The sequence below is a fragment of the Callorhinus ursinus genome, unplaced genomic scaffold, assembly GCF_003265705.2.
Source record: "Callorhinus ursinus isolate GAN/ISIS: 27379988/994484 unplaced genomic scaffold, GSC_fseal_2.0 scaffold4, whole genome shotgun sequence".
In the NCBI taxonomy this organism is placed as follows: Eukaryota; Metazoa; Chordata; class Mammalia; order Carnivora; family Otariidae; genus Callorhinus; species Callorhinus ursinus.
Window position 1 is genome coordinate 149,195,316 of NW_027397066.1, and position 26,691 is coordinate 149,222,006.

General features: G+C 35.9%; 1 protein-coding gene and 1 pseudogene across 2 annotated transcripts in view; one reads left to right on the top strand and one right to left on the bottom strand.

Annotated features, from left to right (window-relative positions):
* Window positions 1–1,202, bottom strand: part of GLRA3 (glycine receptor alpha 3) — a 195,041-nt gene extending 193,839 nt beyond the window's left edge. For both annotated transcript variants that reach the window (XM_025873986.2, XM_025873985.2), the window contains exon 1: window positions 793–1,202. In XM_025873986.2, the coding sequence (XP_025729771.1) occupies window positions 793–863 (71 nt within the window). In that variant the 5' untranslated portion in view covers window positions 864–1,202. The remainder of the gene's footprint in view (window positions 1–792) is intronic.
* On the top strand, window positions 936–26,290 carry LOC112825811 (cytoskeleton-associated protein 2-like; annotated as a pseudogene).
* The last annotated feature ends 401 nt before the right edge of the window (window positions 26,291–26,691 follow it).

The following is a 26,691-nucleotide window of genomic DNA, read 5'->3' on the forward strand; positions in this document are numbered from 1 at the left end:
TATATGAGCATAACCTTGCTTATATATTGTTTGATTAAGAATAAAGGTCAAATTATCTGATCTTTTGACTAGCCTCTCTTTATTTAAAAGAATAAATAAAAAGGAAAGCCCACCAAATATGACTGGACATGATAAGAAAATTACATGTCATAGAACAATTTTATTCTTCAGTAGGCTTCGTATATCACTTTCTCCAAAAAGATTATTCTTGACATACAACATATCTAATGATTTATGATTTTGTCTTCATGTGTTACTTGAGCTAAGCTCTTTAGACATGGCACTTGTAAGGCCTTAAGTGTTATTTATTTAACTCAACCTCTGGATATACCAACAATGTTCAGAATTTCTCTGATCAGTGTATGCTTGTGTTCTAGATTTTTTGCCACTTAAAAATATTATTTCTATTACTAAATGTTTTGTAACTTTCAAAAAGAGAGTAACCCTCAGAATTTATATTTAACTTAGAAAAAAGAAACTCTAAAAGCAATTTGAGGAAGAAAACCTAGGTTTGGGAAATAATTTTTCTAGGGTAATCTCAGCTGCAAATAATATGAGGCCAGTTACTAAAAAGCTCTAATTAGTGAAACTAGAACAAAATTACATGTTTTTAGAGGTCTCGATAGACCTCTAAAATTGCTGGACAGTTTTAGATAGAAAACAATGCGATTTAAGGGATACTTTCAACAAGTCAATTTCGAATTGCATTCTTGACTTCATCAATAACAAGTGGTTGCAACCTAGTGCACAGGCTTAAATAGTTCTTCAATTGGTAAATATAAGGGGACTCACCTGAGTAACAGTGCAGCTTCCCAGAAGTAAAATCCCGAAACTAATGTCCGAAAGTGTCTCACGTGGGCCATGATACGGAGAGATTTTCACGATCCTGAAATTAGTCTTATCCAAGGCATGGGGGATGAAAACCAGGAACGAAAATGTGCAATCTAACTCCGTGTGGTGTTGCAGGAGACGAACGCCTGGAAAGCTTCAGCACCTTAGACAGCTCCCCGCAGTAAGTAAAGACCTTTTCTTTCAAACACTTGAAATTCCCTTTCGACCCAGGCTCTAAGCATTGAGCAGAAAGAAGATTCTCAGGGTACAAACGTGCAGGTGACTTATACGGTGAACGCGGAATAAGGGGTGAGATGAAATGTCTGAAGTGCCTAGGTTCTGGGCAACAGTTCACTGAAGCTCTAGCGCCAAAGAAAGAATGCCTGACTCTCAGACACTGAAGAAAAAATAGCAGCAACAGCGGGAACAAGGATGCTTCTGCACCTGCTCCAAGCGCCGCCCGCCGAATCCCACTCTCCACCTTTGAGTAAAACCCGTCACAGCTAGCGCGGCAAAGGGAAGCGGGGGCGGAGCCAGACGACACTGTTCTGTCTGCCAATCACGACCGCATAGCGGGACAGAGTGGCAGGCCACTCACGACCGTAGGCGGTGCTTAACACTTTACCCTTTAAAAAAAGCGGTGAATAACTGGTGCAGAGCCTTAACTGTGACTGGAGGGAGTTGGGGGAAGAAAGCCTCAGGACTTAGCATTGGAAGAGCCAGCAGCTTTTGTGAATTAGGTAGCAGAATAGCGCTGGAGAGACCCTTTACTGTTCCCTTCCAGGAAAAGGCACAATTTAGGAACGAAAGGTCTTTTCAGATGTGACCCCATGTCTTTGACCTTATGTCAAAATGCAGGAGTCAACAGTAAACCCAGACCCTTAGAAAGGGCTAGGGAAGAGCAGAAAAATTGGTACATGAGCATCAATGAAACAGGAGAATCAGCTGCTTCTAGAATTCTCATAACCCTGGCTAGCTTCCTTCTGGCCAGGAATCATCGTTGGCTAGAGTATGTTGAGTTTCTTTCTGTTGTAATAAGGGTTCTAAAAGGATGAAGGTGGGAAATCTAAAGAGATGGGTACTAGAGACACAATGCTACCCACCATTTTTTTTCTTACACATTTTCCATATCTTAACAGTAAGTTCAAGTAAAGAGGACAACTAGGTCATAGGGTACATCTTCTATCATTCATATCTCTCTCCCTTCTCTCGCCATCCCTCTCTCTCAGCCCACACCCCCCCCCAACCATTTACATGGGAAGTTGGATTGAAGACTAGAAAGGAAAAGTGTGTGTATGTTGTGTGCATGCTTATTCATGTATTTCAAAATGAAATTTAAAAAGATTAAAACCTATGCTATTAGATCTTTATAGGGGCTTTTATTTACTATCAACCAAGAGTAAAACTTTCACTACTTGAATTTTAGCTTCTCCCTAAAACTTCCTTAGATATTTATTCTGAAAGCCCTACTTTAATCACTTAACTTTCTCAATGACTAAACTATATGCCAAGAATGTCTTCTTAGTCTATCACACAAACATTTTCTTGTTAATTAACTTCCAGCAGCAATTGACATATTGACCATCTTGTAATTCTTTATTTAACTGGAAAAGTATAAGTTATTACCTTCTCACCCTCTTAAATGAGGACACAATGAAAAAATATCTCTTTTTATTCTTTAGTAGACAAGGTTATTTACATTTAGTGAGAATAAAGAATTTTGGGATTTATTTTTATGTGTTATTACTACATCTGTCTCTTTTTGCATCTTAGTTTTCTGATTTAAATTACAAACTTCCAGAAGTCTCATAAGAAATATCACTGGTTCTTAATCTCAGGAAACAAACTGAGGGTTCCTGGAGTGGGGGGGTGGGAAGGATGGGGTGGCTGGGTGATAGACATTGGGGAGGGTATGTGCTATGGTGAGTGCTGTGAATTGTGCAAGACTGTTGAATCACAGATCTGTACCTCTGAAACAAATAATGCAATATATGTTAAGAAAAAAAAAAGAAGATAGCAGGAGGGGAAGAATGAAGGGGGGAAATCAGAGGGGGAGAAGAACCATGAGAGACGATGGACTCTGAAAAACAAACTGAGGGTTCTAGAGGGGAGGGGGGTGGGAGGATGGGTTAGCCTGGTGATGGGTATTAAAGAGGGCACGTTCTGCATGGAGTACTGGGTGTTACGCACAAACAATGAATCATGGAACACTACATCAAAAACTAATCATGTAATGTATGGTGATTAACATAACAATAAAAATTAAAAAAAAAAAAGAAATATCACTGGTTCTACCCATGAAATGGCACCCAGAGAAGGTTCATACAGTTTTAATCAACTCAATTTTTTCAATGAACCTTTTGAAAGCTCAGTAAGAACTAATGCTTTTTTAGCTGGTCATTCTTTGAATGGCAATAATTCTTTTAAAAGCCACACATAATAAATGAGACAAAACTTACTATATTTCAAGAAGGCCTGGATTCCTTGCCTTGCTTCACCACTACCTAACTGGGTACCTTTGGAAAAGTAAACTACTTTTAAAAGTATCTTTAGTTTGGGGCACCTGGGTGGCTCAGATGGTTAAGCCTCTGTCTTCAGCTCAGGTCATAGTCCCAGGGTCCTGGGATCGAGCCCCGTATTGGGCTCCTTGCTCAGCGGGAAGCCTGCTTCTCCCTCTCCCACTCCCCCTGCCTGTGTTCCCTCTCTCGCTGTGTCTCTCTCTGTCAAATAAATAAAATCTTAAAAAAAAAGTATCTTTAGTTAATATATTTTTAAAAATATATTTATTAAGGGAATTGAGTTAATTTACCTCTGAGATTCATTCTCTGCCCCAAAGGAAACAACCAATGGATGTTTGTTTAAGTGAGCAAATTAATGCACAATATTTAAAATTCTGAGTTCACATTAATCTGGAAAGTTAGGTTATATGACAGTTTTTAAAAGGTAGGATAAATTTAGCTATTTCATCTCATTATTAACATGAAAGCATATAAATATTATACTTTATCAAATTAATAGGTCTAGTCAATCAGTTTTTGGGGATAAATGTCATGTAAAAGAACAGTAATATGGAATCCCCAGATTACTGGTTTTTCATAGCACCATTATTATTTCCTTCAAATTATTTATGAAAAGTTATGATCCTCCTCATTTATTTGTTTGACTTTTCCACTGCAGTGAGGATAATGGCCATTATTTAGCATAGAACCTAACATATAGTATATACTCAATAATCATTGAATGCACTAATAATCATATTAGAAATGTAATATATATATATATTTTAATTAGATTTGTGAATTTGTTACAATGCATTGGGTACTAGGTTAATTTTGATTAAATAAATTAGAAATTAATGAAAGAGTGGGTTGTAGTGCCTTGCTTCTTAAGTTAACATTTAATGATTAATTTTCCAGGGCTTCTTGTCTATGAATTTTTATGTTGTTTGCTTTTAATTGCTGTAAGATCAAAATGAATTTCATGCATCTACATATTTGTGACAGCTATTCTTATACATTTTATCCTTTTGAGAATAATAATCCTGATTGGATGGATGGGTGAATGAAAGTGTTTTTGGAAAAAAGACCATTCTATGGCTGATGACTAGCCCATTTACATAAAATTAAGCTGGATTCTGATTTGGTCAAATCTCTTCTCTTCTCTTCATTGCTTTTATTATTTCTTGAACTAATGGATTATATTTTATATTATATAAGACATGGGATTTCAGAGCTGAATGGGATATTAATCTTCATCAAATTTAATACTTTCCTTTCAAAAAGAAAGTAATTGTAGCCTAAAGTGGTTAAGTGATGGTTACAAACCCTCATATTCAGCAAGTTGAAAATATCAAACTTGAATTTGGTGTCACTGGCTCAATGTCTAGCATTTTGTCTACCCCCACTCCTCTATCTTTAATATGTCTACTAGTGTCTCAAACCTTATGCATTTTGACTAACCTACAGATAAGTAAATCAATTGCAGTCTAGTGATAAAGCTTTTTTCATATGCTCAGTTGTTAGTACCTATGATCTAACACATATAATGCTTTATACATATTGATAAAATGATTTGCAACTTAATAAAAGACTAATTTACTTTATTGAAGTCAATGTAGTATGTGGTTAAAAAATAGTTTACTGAGAGTTGATCAGATTTAGTAGTATTGGGTCCTACTAATCATCTCACCAAAAGTTTATGTATAAGTCAAAATGCCAATTTAAAAAGTTATAAAAAGTTATGTCATTTTTGGAATAATTAGAATATTTGTATTTTTGAATTAACACTCTGGAAAAGTTGAAAGTATTAATTTATTTCTTCTTTTTTTACCTTTATTTAGATATAATTAACAAATAAAATCATACTATATTTAAAGTGTAAAACATAATGATTTGCTATATATGTATACACTATGAAAGGATTTTCACAATTGAGTTAATCAGCACATCCATCATGGCACATGTTTACCTTTCTAATTTTTTCTTTTTTTTCAATTAATTGACATATAATGTATTATTTGTTTCAGGGGTACAAGTCTGATTCATCAGTCTTATATAATACCCAGTGCTCATTACAACACATACCCTCCCCAGTGTCCATCACCCAGTTACCCCATCCCTCCACCCCCACCCCTCAGTTTGTTTCCTATGATTAATAGTCTCTTATGGTTTGTCTCCCTCTCTGGTTTTGTCTTGTTTCATTTTTTCCTCTCTTCCTCTATGATCTTCTGCCTTGCTTCTTAAATTCCACATATCAGTAAGATCATATGATAATTGTCTTTCTCTGATTGAAGAAAGTCTTAATTCAGGAGTCAATCAGAAAGTTGCTTGTTCAGTACAAATCAGATAGAGGAGAATTAATCTTATTGCAGATGTAGTTAACGTCACCAAGGATGTGAACCTAGTGAATTTATCTTTTGTATAAGGATCTGCCTACTACTGAACAAACTACAATAATCATGACATGTTAGTGGATCAGGTGCCTCTTTTTGGAATAGTGGTAGAAATATCTAATAATTTATCTCCATTTTCTTGTCCAGGATACAAAATTTCTCACATGAATCTCAGCAACAGCCTCCTAATTATTTTTCCTGCTTGCTCTGTTACTCCCCTTCTTAATCCTCCCTTGTGAATATTAAGGGGTTTTTGTTTGTTTCTTTTGTTTGTTTATTTTAGTAAATCAGAAAATGCTACTTCTATTCCTAAAACCCTTTAATGCCTTTCCATTGCAATAGATTAAAATCTATAGTTCTCTTTACAGATGACAAGGCTCTGAATGATTTTCTATCAGCAAGCTCCTCAACTTCATTTTTTCCTAGTCTCCTTTTTTCCCCACTATGCACCAGTAACATAAGCTGTTTCTTATCTCATGATTTCTCTACCTCGTTTTTCCTCTTGGACTTCTTATGTCCAGTTTTTTTCTAACCTTTAATTCATAATATAGATCTTCCTTTCTTTCTTTTTCTTTCAAAAATGTCCCTTTTACCTTTAAATCAAGATTCATGTCCTTCATAGACTAAACTATAATTTGATGTTTGCCTTTGTTTGAATACTCTTGAAAGGCAGGGGCTATATGCATCTTTATGCTAACACAGTGTCTGACACATCATAGGTGACCAGGAAATATCTGCTGAGTGAATGAACGAATGCATAAACATTCTCTGCTCTTGGTCCTCCCTTTTCTAGAGTCCATTCTTATTAATCTTTTTGAACCCATTCTTTCTTCAAAATTATTTAAGATATCCACATAATGGTGTTCTTTCCAGGCCAAATATATTCTTTCGTCATGTAAACGTAACCTTCAAGTTCATATGTGTGCCCTCAGTTCACTCTGAGAGTGCCTTCTTTATAAGTAAGATTAACATTATTTAGTATATTGTAATTTTTACTATTTTAGCACTCAGACTGTCATCATTTTTGCAAAATTGTAGTGGTAATTTGCCATAATTCCCTAGATGACGTTTAATAGTGAGATATTTGAAGCAGTTAGTTACTGAATATTTCATTCTTTCCCTGAATATTTGGTGTTAAGTAGGCACAACTTGTAAAAGTACCTCCAAATCATTTCTTCAACCAATTTATTTATCAACAAATATAGTTTATAATATGCATCATCTCAGGTGCTTCCTGAGATACACATGTGAATGACAAATCTTTTCCCAGAGGAACTGCAATCAATATAATATGTAAGATATACATGAATATTCATTGTATCTCACAGAATGTAAGTATTAAATGATGAAAAGAGAAATGCTATGGGAATTCAAATGAAGTATTTTAAAATGAAAAGCATGAGAACATTAGAAAATTTTCATAAAGTAGAGGATATTTAACAAAGCTTTGAAACCAATTCACAGTTCATTTTTAGAATTTATGTGGAAATTATAGTGAAAAAAACTTTGTTTTTTTTAAAGATTTTATTTATTTATTTGAGAGAGAATGAGAGAGAGAGAGCACATGAGAAGGGGGAGGGTCAGAGGGAGAAGCAGGCTCCCTGCTGAGCAGGGAGCCCGATGCAGGACTCGATCCTGGGACTCCAGGATCATGACCTGAGCCGAAGGCAGTCATTTAACCAACTGAGCCACCCAGGCGCCCTAGTGAAGAAAACTTTGTAAGAGGAGAGCAGAAAATCTTCAAAAACATAGAAGCAGAAAAAAGTAGGGTGAATAGGATTTGAGTGATAGCATTTGTGCAGTTAACAACTGTATTGGATACTTTGCCTATTTTCTTAATTTCTGCTCTCAAGACCCTAAGGTATACATAATCTGATCCATGTTTTAATGATGAAGAAACTGAGGTTCAAAAATTTTAAGCAGCTTTTCCAGTATCACAATTTAATTATTAGTATATGAAAAAAAGGAGTGACCAAAGGAAAGTAGTGAAAAAGAAGTTTGAGGCATATCATAGAGAGCCATAGATACTGAGTCAAATAATACAAAGTAAAAAATTGTTGCTAAATTTTCTAGATGGGGGTGCCTGGGTGGCTCAGTTGGTTAAGCAACTGCCTTGGCTCAGGTCATGATCCTGGAGTCCCAGGATCGAGTCCCGCATCAGGCTCCCTGCTCAGCGAGGAGCATGCTTCTCCCTCTGGCCCTCCCCCCTCTCATGTGCACGCGCTCTCTCTAAATAAATAAATAAATAAATAAATAAATAAATAAATAAATAAATTTTCTGGATGGTTAATAACATGTAAACATGATTTGTAGTGTCAGGAGATACCTTCATACACTTATTAATGAACCAATCAGTAAAACCCCCATTTCCTATTTATACTCTTGAGGAGATTTTCTCATTGCGTAGATTTTTCCATCATAGGCCTCTTACATATTGAAATATAAAAAAGCTCTCAAACAAATAAAACACAAAATACCACAACTTTAACTGGTGTCCTTTCCATTTTGGATCTGAGGTGACTTATGAGCATGATTCTCTTTCTCAGTATCAAACACATGTCATCATATACTAAATTGCTTGTGGCAGTGAACTAGAGATTGGAATACATATCAATACCTTATTTTCAAAATGGGTAACAATACCACTTTATAAGAAATTCAATAAAAGATTTTCTTCAAAAGTCTGACTTAATTTGAAAATGATGAATACTGATATCTATTGTTAAATTTCCAGGCTAGGAAAAAAAAAAAAACCCTGAAAAGTTTAGCAATTTTTTACATACTCATATTGATTTATTTCTAAAATAATATTATTTACTTCATTAACAAAAAGGTCAGGCACAGGATATGAACTACTACTGAACTTTAGTTATTAAGCAATAGCTAACCACTTGTGATTTGAAGGCTACAGATTACAGTTTTATTACTTTGTAGGATAATAAATTAATGATGCATATATTAATCTCCACAGTTTTGTCAGGAACATTAAGAACTTACCTATTGTAACATATTAACTAAATAACAATTAGATTGCATAAGCAGTAATCAGAATATGTAATGGTATGTTATAATTAATAATATACCCCATAGAAACAATGACAACCCATAGATTTATAGAGCTAATAAATCATTCTATGATTTTGACTATTAAGTTCTAATTTATGAAAATGATGAAAATTTATATGTATTTTATAGGAAAATTATTGCTCCCAACTTTCTTTCAAATTTAGTTAAGATTTCCTTAACAATTTATTTCTGGTATTTTTGGCAGAGTAGGTATACTAAAAAAAAAAAAAATCATTTTGTAAATACCTAAAGTACTAGGAAAGTATTTGCTTAAAAAGCCTAAATGCTTAGCTGAGATTGCACAGAAATTGCCTAAGCCAATGAAAAAGCAGGAAGGAAAATAATCAAGGGAGGACTAAAGCTATAATGATGCCAAGAGTAACCAGTTGATCCCTCTTGGACTACAGCTTCAGGTTTTACCAGATACTCAACCGACCACAGCTCAAACAAAGGCCTAAAAGACTTATGTCTTTTTTTTTCCTAAGATTTTATTGGGGCTCCTGGGTGGCTCAGTTGTTAAGTGTTTGCTTTCGGCTTAGGTCGTGATTCCAGGGTCCTGGGATCGAGCCACACATCAGGCTTCCTGCTTGTCGGGAGGCCTACTTCTCCCTCTCCCACTCCCCCTGCTTGTATTCCTGCTTTCTCTCTCTTTCTCTCAAATAAATAAATAAAATCTTAAAAAAATGTATTTATTCATTTGAGAGAGACAGAGACAGAGAGAGAGAGCATGAGCAAGGGGGAAAGGCAGAGGGAGAAGCAGACTCCGTACTGAGCCGGGAGCCCAATGTGAGGCTCAATGTGGGGCTCGAGCCCAGGTCCTGGAGATGATGACCTGAGCCAAAGGCAGACACTTAAACATCTGACCCACCCAGGTGCCCCAGAGTTATGTCTTTTAACCAAAAATCCCAAGAATTAATACCCATAGGGGAAAGACTGGGAAAACTATCCACATTCCAAAGGATTCTGAGAAGGACACTTGTCTCAGCTTTAGCTCTTATTGGAAGCAGAAAACTCTCACTGAAGATTTATTTGCCAAAACAAACTAACACACAGTTTTTGAGCCAGAATTAACACCACCTAAGGGTACATAAATGCCAGGTTACAAATATGTATTTAACTGGTACTGTGATTGTAATGTCCTAGAAATGTGGCAGAAACAACTATAGATACTCCCTGGAGGAATGTATTTTAAGACTGAGTTTGAAAGAATTCCCACAGATAAAGTTCCAAAGAACATATGGTCAAAATATATAAAATGAATAGACAGGCCACCATGAATTAGAGTCAGCAAAGCAGTTAAAAAAGAATTAGAAGAGCAAAGACTATAGATGTTGAGCAAAGACTATACACTAGAGAATATATAATAAGTGTGCTTACTATGTGAAAAGAATAAAAATATGGCAAGCACTATAAGCTGGCCAGATGGATCTGAAAAATAACCAAGGGAGTATCTAGAATAAAACTTATGAAAGCTGGGCACCTGGGTGGCTCAGTCGTTAAGCGTCTGCCTTCGGCTCAGGTCATGATCCCAGGGTCCTGGGATTGAGCTCCGCATCGGGCTCCCTCCTCGGCGGGAAGACTGCTTCTCCCTCTCCCACTCCCCCTGCCTGTGTTCCTGCTCTCACTGTGTCTCTCTCTGTCAAATAAATAAAATCTTTAAGAAAAAAAAACTTATGAAAGCTGAAATTAAAAATCACTGGATAGTTGAAGCAGCAGATTAAATATGCTGAAATAGAATTTGTGGGTTGGAAGATAGATCTAAAAAATTATATAATGAGAGCCAACAGAGTCGGAAGTATTCAGAACAGTTTCAAAGAAATGGAGAAAAGATTCATAATTTCCAGCAAACATTGGATTTGTGTTTCTCCCCCTCCCCTCAAAAAAAGGATAAATTAAATGGAGATAAGTAAAATATGAAGAAATATCAACTAAGATTTTTATCAAAATTATTAAAGACATGGTTTTTACATTTTTAGAAGTGAAAAGTGTCTCAGGAGGACAAGTAGACAGAAAACTACAACTAGACTCACCTTAATTAGTACCATTAAAGAAAAAAAGCATTCAATAAAAATTAACATGTGAGAAAGGCTTTATCACCGTAGGTATATCCCAACTGAGACGGAATTTTGCAGTGGGGGAGAGAGATCAGACTCAACTCCAGGAGAGCTTGGGCAAGTAGAAGTTTATACTCAAGGAGCAGGGTGCAGGTCAGTCAATAAAAGTGACTAAGAGAAGGGCACCTGGGTGGCTCAGTTGGTTAAGTGTCTGCCTTTGGCTCAAGTCATGATCTCAGGGTCCTGGGATCGAGCCCCTCATTGGGCTCCCTGCTCAACAGGGAGTCTGCTTCTCCCTCTCCCTCTGCAGCTCCCTCTGCTTGGGGTCTCTTGCTCTCTCTCTCTCTGTCAAATAAAGAAAGAAAATCTTAAAGAAAAAAGAAGAGTTACTAAGAGAAACAGGGGCAAGGGGGGATTCTGGCTAAACTGACCTAACAGGATTCTTGCTATAGGCTAGCCAGCTGACCTGGGGCCCATGGAGGATGAGGAACAAGATCAGATACCAATGGCTATCAAATATTGAGGGTGTGGGGTTCTGATTAAAAGGGATTAGCAGAATTCTTGCTAAAATTGGGCACTACAGAGATGAACTCAGAAGTCCAAAAGTCAGGCCTAGATGGAGTAAAGTTCAGGGGAGGCTGAGTAGAGTTTGGTCAATGGGAAAACTTGTGTCAATACAACTACCTAATACTAAAGTCAAAGAAAAGTTCTCAAACTCCACGACAGATAAGGGACAGATTATTTTTAAAAATGAAGATAAGGAGGAACAGCTATATGCAGTTTCTAAGAATCAGAAGTAAACTAAAGGATATCTGGAAAGATAAAAGTAAAAGGAGGGGAAAGTACATCAGGTTACTGTTAACCAATAAATAAAAGCCAGTGTAACCACACTAATATTAAACAAAATTGAAGAAAATTGCATATTTACACAAAAAAGAGGCTTTATATAATGAAAAAAGTTTCACCAGAAAGATATGAAACTTCTAAATATGTATGCATTTAATGATACAGTTTTAAAACTTGTAATGCAAAAAAAGGGCATTTTAATATTCTATTCAAGAGCTGTTAGATCAAGCTTACAAAAACATCAGGATATGAATTTTGAAAAAATATATATATATTTGGTATTATATTTTATATATGTTATGTGGGGGGTCTGTGTGTATAGTCAACAAATTTTATGTAATGAATATTCAAAGTTATATCCCCAAATTTTGTCATAAGCATTCTTTTTAAGCATGTGTTGAACATCCATAAAAAATAAACATAATAATGTATGCTATAAATTTCAACTAATTTAAAGAAGTGCTATCATTTCAGAGAATGCATTTATGACTGCAATTTAATCAAGTTAAAATGACTGCATTAAGAAACTTGTCGGGCAGGGTTGAGGGGTGCTGTAGCGCCTGAGTGGCTCAGTCTGTTAAGAGTCAGACTTGATTTGCACTCAGGTCATGATTTCAGGGTCATGGGATTGGCCCTGTGTAGGGCTCTGCACTCAGTGGGGCATTTACTTGAGATTTTTCTCTCTCCCTCTCCCTCTGTCCCCACCCTGTGCTCTCTCTCTCTCTTTCTCTCTAAAATAAATAAATAAATCTTAAAAAAAAAGAAACTTGTTGGTGCAATGAATATATAAATATTTATCAGTATATATGGCAAATCAAAAAAATAATTGAAGATAATAAAAATGCATATTAAACAGCTAAGCTGGTGACTAATTAGAAATGTGTAGCCTTAGGGCGCCTGGGTGGCTCAGATGGTTAAGCGTCTGCCTTCGGCTCAGGTCATGATCCCAGGGTCCCGGGATCGAGTCCCGCATCGGGCTCCCTGCTCCTTGGGAGCCTGCTTCTCCCTCTGCCTCTCTCTCTCTCTGTCTCTCATGAATAAATAAATAAAATCTTTAAAAAAAAAAAAAAAAAAGAAATGTGTAGCCTTAAATGGTCATAAAATAAAGTCTGAAAATTAGTAATATATGATACCTCTTTGGCATGTTGGAATGAACAACTGGATGTTCATAAATGTAGAAAGAAAAAATAAATGTAAGAGTAAAAATACAGTGTAAAACATAATATAGATGGCCACCAAAGCCAAATATTTTTGAATTTTACAGTTGATAAATTTAATAATAATATAACATATTATTATAATATAGTAATCAAAGTATTTGTAGGCAGGATATTTCCTTAAAAATAATATAATAATATAATAGTCTAAGTATTGGTATACAGAGTATTTCTTTAAAAATCAAGAAGAATAAAGACTGACAACTCAATAGAAAACAAACATGGAAAGATTTCATGAACAGGAATTTAAAAAAAAGAAATAAGTCATTTATGCAATTTAAGATATTACACTTTATTTGTAGGTAAGGAATTCAAATTATTTTATGAGATAAAATGTTAAAGCCAACAGACTGAAGAAGTTAAGTTTAATCAATAATACGAATTGTTCCAAGAGTGTGGGATCAATATAGAATTTATGCAGAGCTAATGAAAATACACATAAGACCTATTAATATAATGGTTGTGAGCCAATTGTTGTGCATTTGATTGCAATAGAAAATTGCCTATTCTCCCCTTTTAAATTATAAAACTCTCTAAAAATTCTCTTCAGTGGCATATTTTAGAATATTTTTAAAGTCTATTTAGTTAAGTAGTTATTAACTATTTATCCTTTTTAACAAAAAGATGGCATTTAACATGATTTATTAATTCTTTTACTTTTGAATTTTCAAACTAAAGCTTTTCTTCTCTCTGCAATTTTCTCCCCTCCACCTAAGGAGGGGAGAAGCTTAAATGAAATGCAGACTGATTTGTTTTACTAGGGAGCTCCCACTTGACATTTAAATAAAGTGATTAAACTTAAATGATGACTACTTTTAAACCAAGTAGTTCTTTTTCTTTGTTTTTCCCAAATGTATTGGAAAGGCAATATTTTATGCTTTACCTTTCACTCAGGTGAAAATGCAAATAAATAACCCAAAGAGTCGTGTATAGATAAAATTAAAAACTTTCGTAGCAGCAATAACAGCTTTGAGTGTTTTAAAAAATTCTCATTCATTTTCAGCTGGTAATGTGTAGAATGTATATGTGAAATTCTAGGTTGCTTATGATAATGTTCTCTTCGTTTTCATGATCCCCTGGACTAGAGTCCTTTTATTATTCCAGCTATGTCCAGATTTGGTGTTGCAATTTGCCTACATTTATGGTATGTGGGGTCAAGACCAATCTAGGCTTAATTAATAAATTCAAAAAAGTATTACAGATAGACAGTTGATCTAAATATGACGGCTGTGAGTTGAATCATATCCCCTGAAAGGAGGTATGTTTGGAGTCCTAACCTTCTATACCTCAGAATGTAATTATTTGGAGATAGAATCTTTATAGAGATGATCAAGTTAAAATAATTCATTAGGAGTGGTCCTAATGCAGTACGACTAGTATCCTCATAAAAGGGGAAATTTGGACACAGAGATAAATACTCATAGAAAGAAGATGAAGGGGGTACAGGGAAAAGATGGCCACCTATGAGCTAAGAAGAGTGGCCTGGAACAGATCCTTCTTTCATGGTCCTCAGAAGGAACCAACGCTAACACCTTGATTTGGGACTCCTAGCCTACGTATCTGTAAAACAATACATTTCTGTTGTTTTACCCCCATTTGTGGTACTTTTTAAATGGCAGCCCTACCAAACTAATATATGGGGCTCTCTACACATTTTCTCCAAACTCTTGCCTGCTTGTCTTTTCCAAGTCAACTTGCTGTTGAAATCAATCCACTGATGGGAACCGGAGAAGCTTTAGGCTTGAAGGAGATCTTGACAGAGAAAACTGATGAGGACTCTTTCTTCCCTGGGCTAGAATAGAATCACCACTTACTGAGCAAAAACCTGGCATGCAGAAATTCCCAGAGGAAAATTTGACATTGGTGAAAGTTTATCCAATGTGTGTGATCTTAGAAACTAGGGAGGAGCTGGACTACATCCTCTCTTGAAGTTCCCTAGAGATCTGGGAACTGCAAAAGCTTCATCCTGCTACTCAGCAGGGGACTAGCAGCCCTTCTGCCCCTGTACCATTGGCTCAGGGTTGTAAAAACTGGCCAGACCGCCCGCTTTGTTTCCTCCTACCACCAGATCTAAAGGCCAATAGAGAAAATAACAAATCATCTAAGGGATTCTAACGGCCAGAGAGAGGAAGATCCAGTCAGCACAAACACATTTCATGCCAGCAAAATAGAGTTGCTGCAAGAGACAGAAAGCTACTTGAACAAATAACAAAAACTCTTAAGAAAACTCAAGTGAAATCCCAATCACAAATGCTTTCTGGAGCTAAAATAACAGGATTTCCCGACTAAATACTTCAGTAAGTAAACTAAAAGATAGTATATTCAAATCATGAACCCACTTACAGATATAGAAGATCTAGTAGAAGAAATGTCTCAAAGACCAGGTGAAAATATCAAGCAGCACAAGTTGTGGTGGAAGAAAAAAACCTCAAACAATATGCCATTTAGAGAGTAGATACAATAAAAATAACAAAAAAAAATTGGAATTCTGTAAGAAAAAAATTATAGAGCTTAAAAGATAGTAAGTAACAAATATATAAAGAAATCTCTTAATGAGTTGAATAAAGAACTAAATTATCCTATTGATGAGACTCACTGAACTTTAGGCAGGTTTGAAAAGAAAAAAGAGCCAGGCATACTTTATTAATGAGTAATTAATAAATTTAAAATCAAGAAAAATACCACTAGCTTTCAGATAGATTTTAATGTAAAAATCTAAGTAAACAATTAGAAAAAAAAAAAAAGAATCCAGCAATTTAGCTAAGGGGAACAAAGCACTCTGTAAGTGGAGTTTATAGCAAGAAGACAAGAGTCTTTTGATATAAGAAAATATGCTAACATAATCAAGTATCAACAAATTTAAGAAATAAACATGATTGCTAATGGAGTTTGTCAAGATTTGATAAAATTTCTAAATTTCAAAAATATAAAAGGTATGTATGTATAATATTTGGATGCAATAAAATTGTCACACATGCTGCAGAAAATATTATGGTAAAAGTTAAAGCATTATAGCATTTTAATAATATTTGGAAATTAAACCTTTATTATTCTACAACGCTTAGCAGGTTTTGTGAATGCAATAAAGCATTTAGAATAATGAAATGACTCATATAAGACTCAAAGCTTAGAGAGCTCATAGAAGTAAGAATATTTAGTATGGTCTATTTATATAATGTCAGGAAGCAAGAATTCCTGTCCCCTTCAAGGTCCTTCTAGCTGGACTAAGACTCAAATCGACATAAGACAGATTAACAGGAGAAAATAAAATTTAATAGCATATGGGAATCCACATAGACATGGAAATTCTAAAAACAGGCAAAATGAGGTATATATGTCATTCTGAACTAAGGATAAGGAATTAGGAGTCTGGGTCTTCAAAAGACAGGAATGCAATCCTCAGGAAGAATGAAAAAGAGTAAATATTTGGTATGCAAATGTTTGCTGGGCCACTCAGAAACCACGAGACAGAGAGGACTTGGAAACTGGCCTTGCTAGGTTCCTCCCTGCCTGCTTTATCTAGTTCATATCCTAATCTATCTATGGTGTTAGCTCTCTTCCTGGGGCAGGTCCTCTGTCTAAATCATTTTAGGCCGTTGTGGGAGAGCAAAGGCCTTTTCCTGAATCTGCTGGGTCTCGATTGCTTTAAACTCAAAATAATCATTATGCCAAAGCATATTCTGGGGAGACATACATACAAATTGAAAAAAATACTCTTAATGCTTCCTTAATTTAGGTATTTTTATGAAATTATATTTCACGTGCAACATGTAGAGAAAAAGTTTGGCAAGCTTTTCCATAATGACTAGGGCTTAAAAATCTTTTTTTTTTTTTTAAAGATTTTATTTATTTGACAGAGAGAGACACAGCAAGAGAGGAAACACAAGCAGGGGGAGTGGGAGAGGGAGAAGCAGGCTTCCTGCGGAGCAAGGAGCCCGATGCAGGGCTTGATCCCAGGACCCTGGGATCATGACCTGAGCCGAAGGCAGACACTTAACGACTGAGCCACCCAGGTGCCGCTAGGGCTTAGAAATCTTAACACACCCTGGGAGACAGTCTTGGAAAATTATAACTGAATTAAATGTTTTTAGACCAGCTTTTATCGTTGGCTATCAACACAGAGTTTTTCTCATGTTCTTCAAATTATGTAAAAAGTGTTGACATCAGCCAATCAAAATAGTTTTTACTATATGTACAGTTTTATCAGAATTTTGTTCCCTCATATGTACTGGTGTCTAAAAATTTAAGACTTATTATGTCACATAGACAATATTTATGAGATGAATTCTATAGCTAATAAACAATAAATTTTATTTGTTTTATGGGTTACCATCAGAAATTTTGATTTGTAAATATTGACTTAGCCTCATTCTGTGTAGTGTTTAGGGAAATAAAGAACAGTTATAAAAAAAATAAAATTGTTAATTCCTGAGATATGTTCTTTCATTTTTGAAGTTAAAAAAACATCTATTACATATTTAACTTTTTAGCCCCCAGTATTGGAATTATTCTCAGAATATCATGCTTTTTGTCTGTGTAATACTAACTTAAAACAGAAATATCTAAAGATATTGTTAAAGGTTTATCTAGATAAATTATATACATTGTATATTTTCTTTTGAATTGATTTTTTTCTATGAATTGCATAAATTTGCTTCCAGGCAAAGCATTTAATCATATTTTCATTACAGAAGATTTTCCCCAGTCAGATTAGTATAATTGTTTTACAGTTAGTAAGTCGTTGCTTTTATCTTTCTTTTCTTTTTTTTGAGAGAGAGCGAGCGAGCATGTGCAGAGTGGGGGGAGGGGCAGGAGAGAGAGAGAGAGAGAGAGAGAATCTTAAGCAGGCTCCACACCCAGTGTGGAGCTGGGGTTCAGGCTGGATCCCATGACCCTGAGATCATGACCTGAGCCGAAATCCAGAGTTGGACACTTAACTGACTGAGCCACCCAGGCGCCCCTATTCATCCTTTTTTTTTGTCTTATAACAGAATGTTCACATGTTTAACTTCCTTAAAGGTATTAATCAGTATATTAGTTGAAAAGTACTATAATATAAATCCTCAAATGAATTGCAAACACTTTTTTTTTAGATTTTATTTTATTTATTTGAGAGAGAGAGAGAGAGCACAAGAGGGGGTAGGGTCAGAGGGAGAAGCAGACTCGCTGCTGAGCAGGGAGCCCAATGCAGGACTCGATCCTGGGACTCTGGGATCATGACCTGAGCCGAAGGCAGTCGCTTAACCAACTGAGACACCCAGGCACCCCCCCAGACTCTTAAATGTTCTGTTTTGCATATGCTATATGATCTGTTTGGAGGATAATGAGATTCATTAAATTTATGCATAATTTTGTGCTCTTACTTGTCTGAAACTACACTGATTTCTTTTTTGGTAAGCACAGAAGTTAGGTTGTAGCTGGGGGTTGCTAATTTTGTTTTTCTTTTAGTCACCATACTGTACAATACATCCACAGGACTTATATTATAAGTGGAAGTTTGTACCTTTTGACCACCTTTACACATTTTGCCCATCCCTCAACCCTGACTCCTGGCAACCACCAATCTATTCTCTGTACCTATGGGTTTGTTTTGTTTGTTTTTAGTTTCCTAAAGGAATTGTACAGTGTTTGTCTTTCTCTGTCTGACTTATTTCACTTAGTATAATGCCCTCAAGATCCATTCATGTTAGAAATGGCAGATTTCCTTCTATTTTTATAATATTCCTGTATTTCTATTATATATATTTCTGTTTATAAATATTCCATATTTTTTTCTTTACACATCCATTCATCAATGGACATTTAGGTTGTTTCCATAACTTCGCTCTTGTAAATAGTCCTGCTATGAACATGGGGTATGGCAATATCTCTTTTGACAGTGTTTTCATTTCCTTTGGATAAATACCCAGAAGCAGAATTGCTGGGTCATATGATAGTTCTTATTATTTTTAATAATCTGAGGAACCTCCATACTGTTTTCCATAGTGGCTGCACCAGTTTATAATCACACCAATAGTGAAGCACAAGTATTCCCTCTTTTCCACATCCTTGCCAACACGTGTTATTTCTTGTCTTTTTAAAAGTAGTCAATCAACAGGTGTGAAGTGGTATCTCATTGTGGTTCTGATTTGCATTTCCCTGATGATTAGTGGTGGTGAATACCTTTTCATGTACGGGGGCTTACGTTTTACTTGAAAACTGGAAGAGTTGCAGTTTCAGTAATTGTCACAAATTTTTTTTATTTTGAAAAAAGAAATTCTTCACTTTTTAATTTAGAAATTTTATTTCAACACTGCCACTCATCTATCCACTCAATAGATTGAGGCGCCCCTCCTCTATACTGCAGGCTTATATCAACTTTAAAATTATCATAAGTATTTCAAATTTTTATTTATGTGCTTGTTTCTTCAACTAAACCAGGAAGACCTTTAAAGATACCTTATATCATGATCTTAAAACTTACTAAAGTACCTGACACAGAATATAGGTTAGAGGAACATTTAGAATGAATGAATAGGGTCGCCTGGGTGGCTCAGTCGTTAAGCGTCTGCCTTCACCTCAGGTCATGATCCCGGGGTCCTGGGATCGAGCCCCACGTCGGGCTCCCTGCTCGGCAGGAAGCCTGCTTCTCCCTTTCCCACTCCCCCTGCTTGTGTTCCCTCTCTCACTGTGTCTCTCTCTGTCAAATAAATAAATAAAATCTTTAAAAAAAAGTAAAAATTAAAAAAAATTATAGAATAAATGAACAAATCAAATATATATATTTTAATAACAATTGATGCAGCATCTTTTTTGGTAAGTTGGAATTTTTATCCAGGGAGATTGACTTGCCTTCATTTAATAGTGACAGAACTGATGAATGGCCTATTTTCATACCAAAATATATTTTTCATATTAAATAGATACCAACAAAAGAGATGTTTCTGAACTAGGAACCCAAAACAAACAAGACGGCTTTAATAACACATATGCAAACAAATGTTTCATAGGAGCAGTTTCAAATCTGTGGTCACAATGGTTAGAATTCTATTTGTTTGCAAAGCATTTTTATTAGTCATTTTCTGGATGTTTTTGAAATTTTAACTATCTGGAGTATTTAATATGCATTTTCTCTTTCTTCTGCCCTGAAGGAAAAATGTTAGAAGTGTAAATATTTTAAAAGTATGAATTTTTTAACACCTTAAAGATTTTTTTATTTGTGTCCTAGAAATATGGTTTAATATGAGAAATTTATTTGCTAAGGCACAAAAATTTTAAGAAAACTTCAAGAGCAAAACAATATTTTTGGCATTGGTTGTAACTGCCCTGAATTCAGGTACCAGCATTGGCACTTCCTTCCTTCTTACCTGGGTGAAAGTCCTTGTTTTTACTTACCTTTAGTTACTTATCTATAAAATAAATATTATAGTGAGTTTCATACATTCTTCTTTGCTCTTTAATTCTTCTAAAAATGACTTCTTTTGAGCTCCTTTTGAAAATTCCATTGTATTATCTGAAAAGTTTGTAATTCTATTACTATTTGATTTTACCCACTTATAAAACAACATTTTAATGTTTGAAGATATTTATATTTAATTAACTTTTAAAATAACAGCTTTATTGGGCTATAATTTACATTTGTACCATAAAAATTCATCCTTCAGAAATGTACACTTCAGTGGTTTTTAAGTATATTCATGTAACTATGCAACCATAATCAGTATCTGATTTTAGATTTTAATTATGAAGAAAAGATCCATTAACAGTCATGTCCTGTTTCCCCCTATCTTCAACCCCTGGGAACTTCTAACTTACTTTCTGTCTCCATCAACAACCCTATTCTAAACATCTCATATAAATGGAATCGTACAACATGTGGCCTTGTGTGACTATTTCTTTCGTTAACATATGTTTTTCAGATTTGTTGTCATACATTGATCTTGATTCCTTAAATTAGTTTGATGTCTAGTGCTTACAGTTCTATTTTTTTTTTAATTCAATAGACTTTATTTTTTACAGCTGCTTTTAGGTTCACAGCAAAACTGAGCAATGTACAAGGATTTCCCATATGCCTGAGCCCTACACATGCACAGCCTCCCCATCATCAACATCTTCAGTTTGGTAAATTTGTTACAACTGATGAGCCTACATTTGAACATTATTATTACCTGAAGTCCATAGTTCACACTAGGGTTCACCCTTTGTGTTTACATTCTATGGTTTAGACAAATGTAAAGGGCATGTATCCCTTATTACAGTATCATACAGAATAGTTTTGCTGCCCTAAAAATACTCTGTTCTCTACTCATTCAACCCTATCTCTCCAACTAACCCACGACAACTGCTGCTCTTTTTACTGACTCCATAGTTTTGCCTTTTCTAGAATGCCAAATGGTTAGAATCATGCACTTTGTAGCCTTTTCACATAGTAATATACATTTAAGATTCCTTCATGGCTTAGTAGCACATTTCTTTTTATCACTGAATATATTTCATTCTCTGGATGTACATAGTTTATTTACCCCTTTACCTGCTGTTTCAATTTCATTGATCTCTATACCAATTTTTATTATTGTTTTTGTTTTGCTTACTTGGGATTTAACTTGCTCTTCTTTCATAAAGTGAAAGCTTAGATAATTAATTTTTGATCTTGCTTCTTTTCTATAGTACTATTTTTCTGCTTCATCTCACAAATTTTGATAAACTGTGGTATTTAATTCAAAATATTTTAAGTTTTTCTTGAGATTTCTTCTTCAATCCATGCGCTATTTAGAAGTATGTTGTTTTTCTCCATGCATTTTGAAATTTTCCAGCTATCTTTTTGTTACTGGTTTCTAGTTTAATTCCCTTGGGATATGAGAGCAGACATTGCATAATTTCTATAATTTTAAATTTGTTAAGATGTGTTCTATGGCCCAGAATATGTTCTATCTTGGGGACTGCTTCATAGGAACTTGAGAAGAATGTGTATGCAGCTGATGTTGGATCAAATAGTCTATAGATATACATTATATCCAGTTGATTCATGATGATGTTGAGTTCAGTTATGTCCTCACTGATTTTTTCCCTGCTGAATCTATCCATTCCTGATAGAGGTGTGTTGAAGTCTCCAATTCAACAATATTGGATTGTGCTGCAATAATGGAACAACCACAAATAGACCTTTAGTAAAGTGGTGGTAAGGTGTGGGGGGTGGGGAAGCATTCCATAGTTCTATAATTAGGTCTCAATCTTTTAATGAGCCTGTACCTCTGGACTGTGATCTTCACAAGAGCTTCCTAATTTTTTTTACCCCTTGGGTAGCATAGGATGACTAGAATGGACCAGAGTTGGGTATTTCTCTTTCCTCAGGTCATTAATTTTTTTATATATTTATTTATTTAAGTAATCTCTACACACAATGTGAGGCTCGAACTTACCACCCTGAGATCAAGAGTCACAAACTCTTCTGACTGAGCCAGCCAGGTACCCCTTCCCTCAGGTTTAGGCTCTAATAAAACACAGCAGCTTAGGCTTTGCTTAAATAGTTTCTCCTAGGGCAGACATTATTAAGAATAGAATGCTGTGGTATATTTCAAAATGTTTCCTTTTCCCCTCTCCCAGCTGTAAGCAGGAAGAGATTTTCCTCTGATATTCACTTTGCTAACCTGGTAGAGCTCCAGGAGGTAAAACTTGAAGTGTGGGGCTCCTCCTATGACTCTGAGTCCCCTGAAGTTTTTACCTCTCAGACTTATTCACCCAGAGCCTTCAGCAATTCATCAATTTGCAGTTCAGGATTCCCTTCCCTGTGATGATTTCTGCTCATGGGTTTCTGCTCTAGTAAGCTGCGATTCTTTGTATTTGCCTGTTGGTTCCTCCAGTTTGGAGGGCATTGGCTTGCTCTGTGACATCACTTCTCTCACAGATCTAAGAAAAGTTATTAATTTTTCACATTGTTCAGCTTTTTACTTGTTAGAATAAAGTGGCAACTTCCAAGTTTCTTACCTGCTGAACCAGAAACCTCAAGTTTCTTATAGTTTCATTTAAAAAGCCTAACCTGATATTAGATTTTTGGGGTTTTCACAGCTTTGGGGGTTTCTCAGCCTTTTTAACTACTTTATATTTTGACCTACAGAGAGGACTTCACTTGAGCCTTTTAATATAGGCATATTTAAGGCATTTAAGAAAACAGTAGGGTCTATGTCCATGTATAAGTGAATACTAAGAAAAAAAGTAATTAAAAGTAGAGTCAAGTTATATAAATGATAAATTAGCTTCATTTCATTTCCTTAATATACTTAGCTCTCTCTTGCCTAAAGAATATAAATTTGCTCTTGCTTCTAAATGGAATATTCAATGCTCTGCATGGTTAACTTTTCTTATTTCTTTATGTTTCAGGTTAAATAATTCTCAAAGAAGGCTCTCCTGATATATGTAAAGCAGCCACCATACCTGTTATTTTCTATCGCTTTACCCACTTTATTCACTTAATAGGTAATGATTATTTATCTATTTATTTATTTTCCATCTTTCCTCCCCTAGGATAAGGTCCAAGAGGCAAATATCCCTTTAGACTTCCAACTTGCATTTCTCTGTGTCCTAAGACACAAAAACAAGACAGTGAAAAGTACAGGAAGAAAAACTGTCACAGAGGAGTCATGGTGAGGAAGAAGAGTAGCAGAGGAAGCTCCAGGAGCACCTGGAAGCCAAGGGAAAACTGAAGTGCCAAAACACAAAGCCTTATCTAAAATCCAAGAGTAGTTGTCTGAATCCTTTACCTTCTTCTTTTTTTTTTTTGAAAGATTTACTTATTTATTTTGGAGAGAGAGAGAAAGAGTGTGCAGGCGGGGAGGGACAGAAGGAGAGAGAGAAAATCCCAAGCAGACGCCCTGCTTGAGTGTGGACTCCAATGCAGGGCTCGAGTCCATGACCATGACATCATGACCCAAGCCAAAATCAGGAGATGGACACCTAACCGACAGAGCCAGCCAGGCATCCCTGAATCCTCCACCTTCTAAGTCTACTATCCTACCCAAAAAGGATGTTACCAACCATGTTGCTTTGCCTATCAAAGCTATAAGACCCATTGGCATTAAACTCCAACCCAGACCTGCCTATATCACAGGATCCCGGAAGCCAATGTTGGAGCCACCAAAACTTCTGGGCAAAAGGCTGACTTCAGGATGTGTTTCTTCTAAATCAAACTGTAAACCTTCTAGCATGAAGGTAGATCATCTACTACTGGAGAACAGTCTAGAAAAACCATGGGGTTACTTAATATACAGGAATTGAAAACTACAAAACAGCTGTAGCAGATCAAAGAAATACTAAATGTGCAGAATCTGTGGACAATAACCATGTTAAAAATAAATCCTTGGATAGCTTTCTAAAATAGATGAACAAAGAGAACTGGCCCCAAACCTTACCAGACTCTGAAAGGAAGCTAAACCCTAAATAATAGACAACAGGTAAGCCAAAGACTAACTCTTATCATCAAACCAAGAGCAGTTTGGCTCCTAAACAGGTCTTGAGCAAAAGTTCAGGGAATAGCGCTTTTCTGAAAGACAGAGCTAATAAACAATTTGTTGGAGAGACAGGAATTAAGATTCCACCAGTAAAGTCACAGCAACTCTCCAGAGGAACAAATCTTGCAAGACAAGGAGAAAAACTCCCAAAGATAGTTCCCTCTCCCTACGTTCAGTTCCTCAGCAGGACTCAAGCATCAAAAAAAACCGGTGGTCAAGGACATAAAAGATATTAAGGTTAATGGAGATGAACATGAAAGACCAAATGAAACTAAGTTACAGTCACACACCATTACTGAGCAGAAAGTAGAGCAAACCCTGGTGTGCTTCCAGTAGGCTATTACAACAGACATCCAAACATTGAGCAAGGTCAGAAATCCACTCAGTGTTGTTTCAGACCTTGGACACCATGTACACTGCAAGAATCAAAAGCCATAAGCCAAAGGCCTAATTTGACAGTTGGCAGTTTTAATTCAATCATTCCAAACACCAACACAGGAGCAAATGGAACCAATGGGAATAAATGCAGCAGCAGCAATCAACAAAAAGCGCAGACTCTGGCCTCCAAGTTGAAAAAGACTCTTCCCCAGAACCATTTTCTCAATGAGACAGCTCCCCAAACTCAAGCTGGTAAGAAAACCACAAATAGAAGGAGAGTCCCAAATGGGACCCAAACTAATCCAAATATTAAGAAGATCGCAGCAGAAGATTGAAGGAAGCAACTGGAAGACTGGCAAAAATCTAAGGGGGAAAATCTATAAACGGCCTCCTATGGAACTTAAAACAAAAAGAAAAATAATAAAGGAAATGAAGATTTCATTCTGGAAAAGTATGGAAAAAGAAGATGAAGAAAAGAAAGCACAACTTAAACTGTCCAATAAAATTAAGAACATTCTCACAGAATGTCTGCAGCTCATTGAAGAGGGTGTACTTTCTAACGCAATATTGACCGCAATATTGACCGTATTGCTGAGTATTCCTGAGGCTGAAAAATTTGCTACATTTTAGATCTGAAAAGCAAAGTTGTTGGCAAAAAAAGGTACTTTTGGTGTTATTGGGCTGTACGAAGGGGCCATTAGAAATGGGCGCCTGGGTGGCTCAGTTGTTAGGCGTCTGCCTTTGGCTCAGGTCATGGTCCCAGGGTCCTGGGATGGAGCCCCGCATTGGGCTCCCTGCTCCTCGGGAGGCCTGCATCTCCGTCTCCCACTCCCCCTGCTTGTGTTCCCTCTCTCGCTGTGTCTCTCTCTGTCAAGTAAATAAATAAAATCTCAAAAAAAAAAAAAAAAGAAATGGGGCAACACTGATACAAGAGTTGCGAGAAGTTGTTCATAATATTTTGCAATACCCAAACAGAATCACGGAAGGAGTTACTTCTGACTCTTTAGTTGCTGAAACATTATTTGTAACGTTGTTTATTGCATTGAAAAGTCTACAAAAAGACATTGTGCACAAACAAATAGAAGTGGAGCTATAAAGAAAACAGCAAACTGATGGCTGATGAGAGTAATTGCAAACTTAAAATGTAGCATTTTAATAGAAGAGCTGGACAATAAGATGGAATTTGAAAAGTCTTGTCTTTGAAAAAGAGAGAACAGTTTACACCAACACCCCAAAGAACCAAGGCAGAACAGGATAACCATCCTGGTATCAAGTTAAGATCCCCCTCCCATCCCTAGAGTATGTGGAATGCCAGAAGTGCAAGACATGAAGCTCATCACTCTTGTACAGCGTTGGACAAGGACTGAGCGAGATGTGTCCCGCTATCCAGAAATACTACAGGGACATGATTTAGTAGTGGCTTCTCTTAATGAACTATTAGAAGTGGCAGAAACAGAGTGTTTTATATTCCGTAAAAATGAGGCTTTGCCTGTAACATTAGGGTTTAAGATCCTTGAGTCATAATTTCTCACGACCTTTTTTTTTTAAAGGTGTTTCAGAGTGTCCATGAAAGAAGGAATACCCTTTTCCAGGTGACCTGGAAAAAACTATATAATGACAGGCAGATTGTGAGCTCTCAGAATTTAGTAATTCACTGGACTTACTCAAATTTAATATCCCCGTGAGACTGTCTTTGGTTTATTTAAGACTAGTTTGCCATAGTTTTATAGCATACATACATTTTAAACTATTGAATATTAATTTACCCCACAATTATGGTAAAAGTTTTCACTTTATTGATCTACTTTATTCTCAATATAGTTCTTTTTTGTATCAGAAGAATTGGTGCCACTGTATGATAGACTTCCCTTCCGGCATCCACCTTAGCAGAAAAGGCAAGTCCTTCCAGCCAGGAGGAGCTGTGC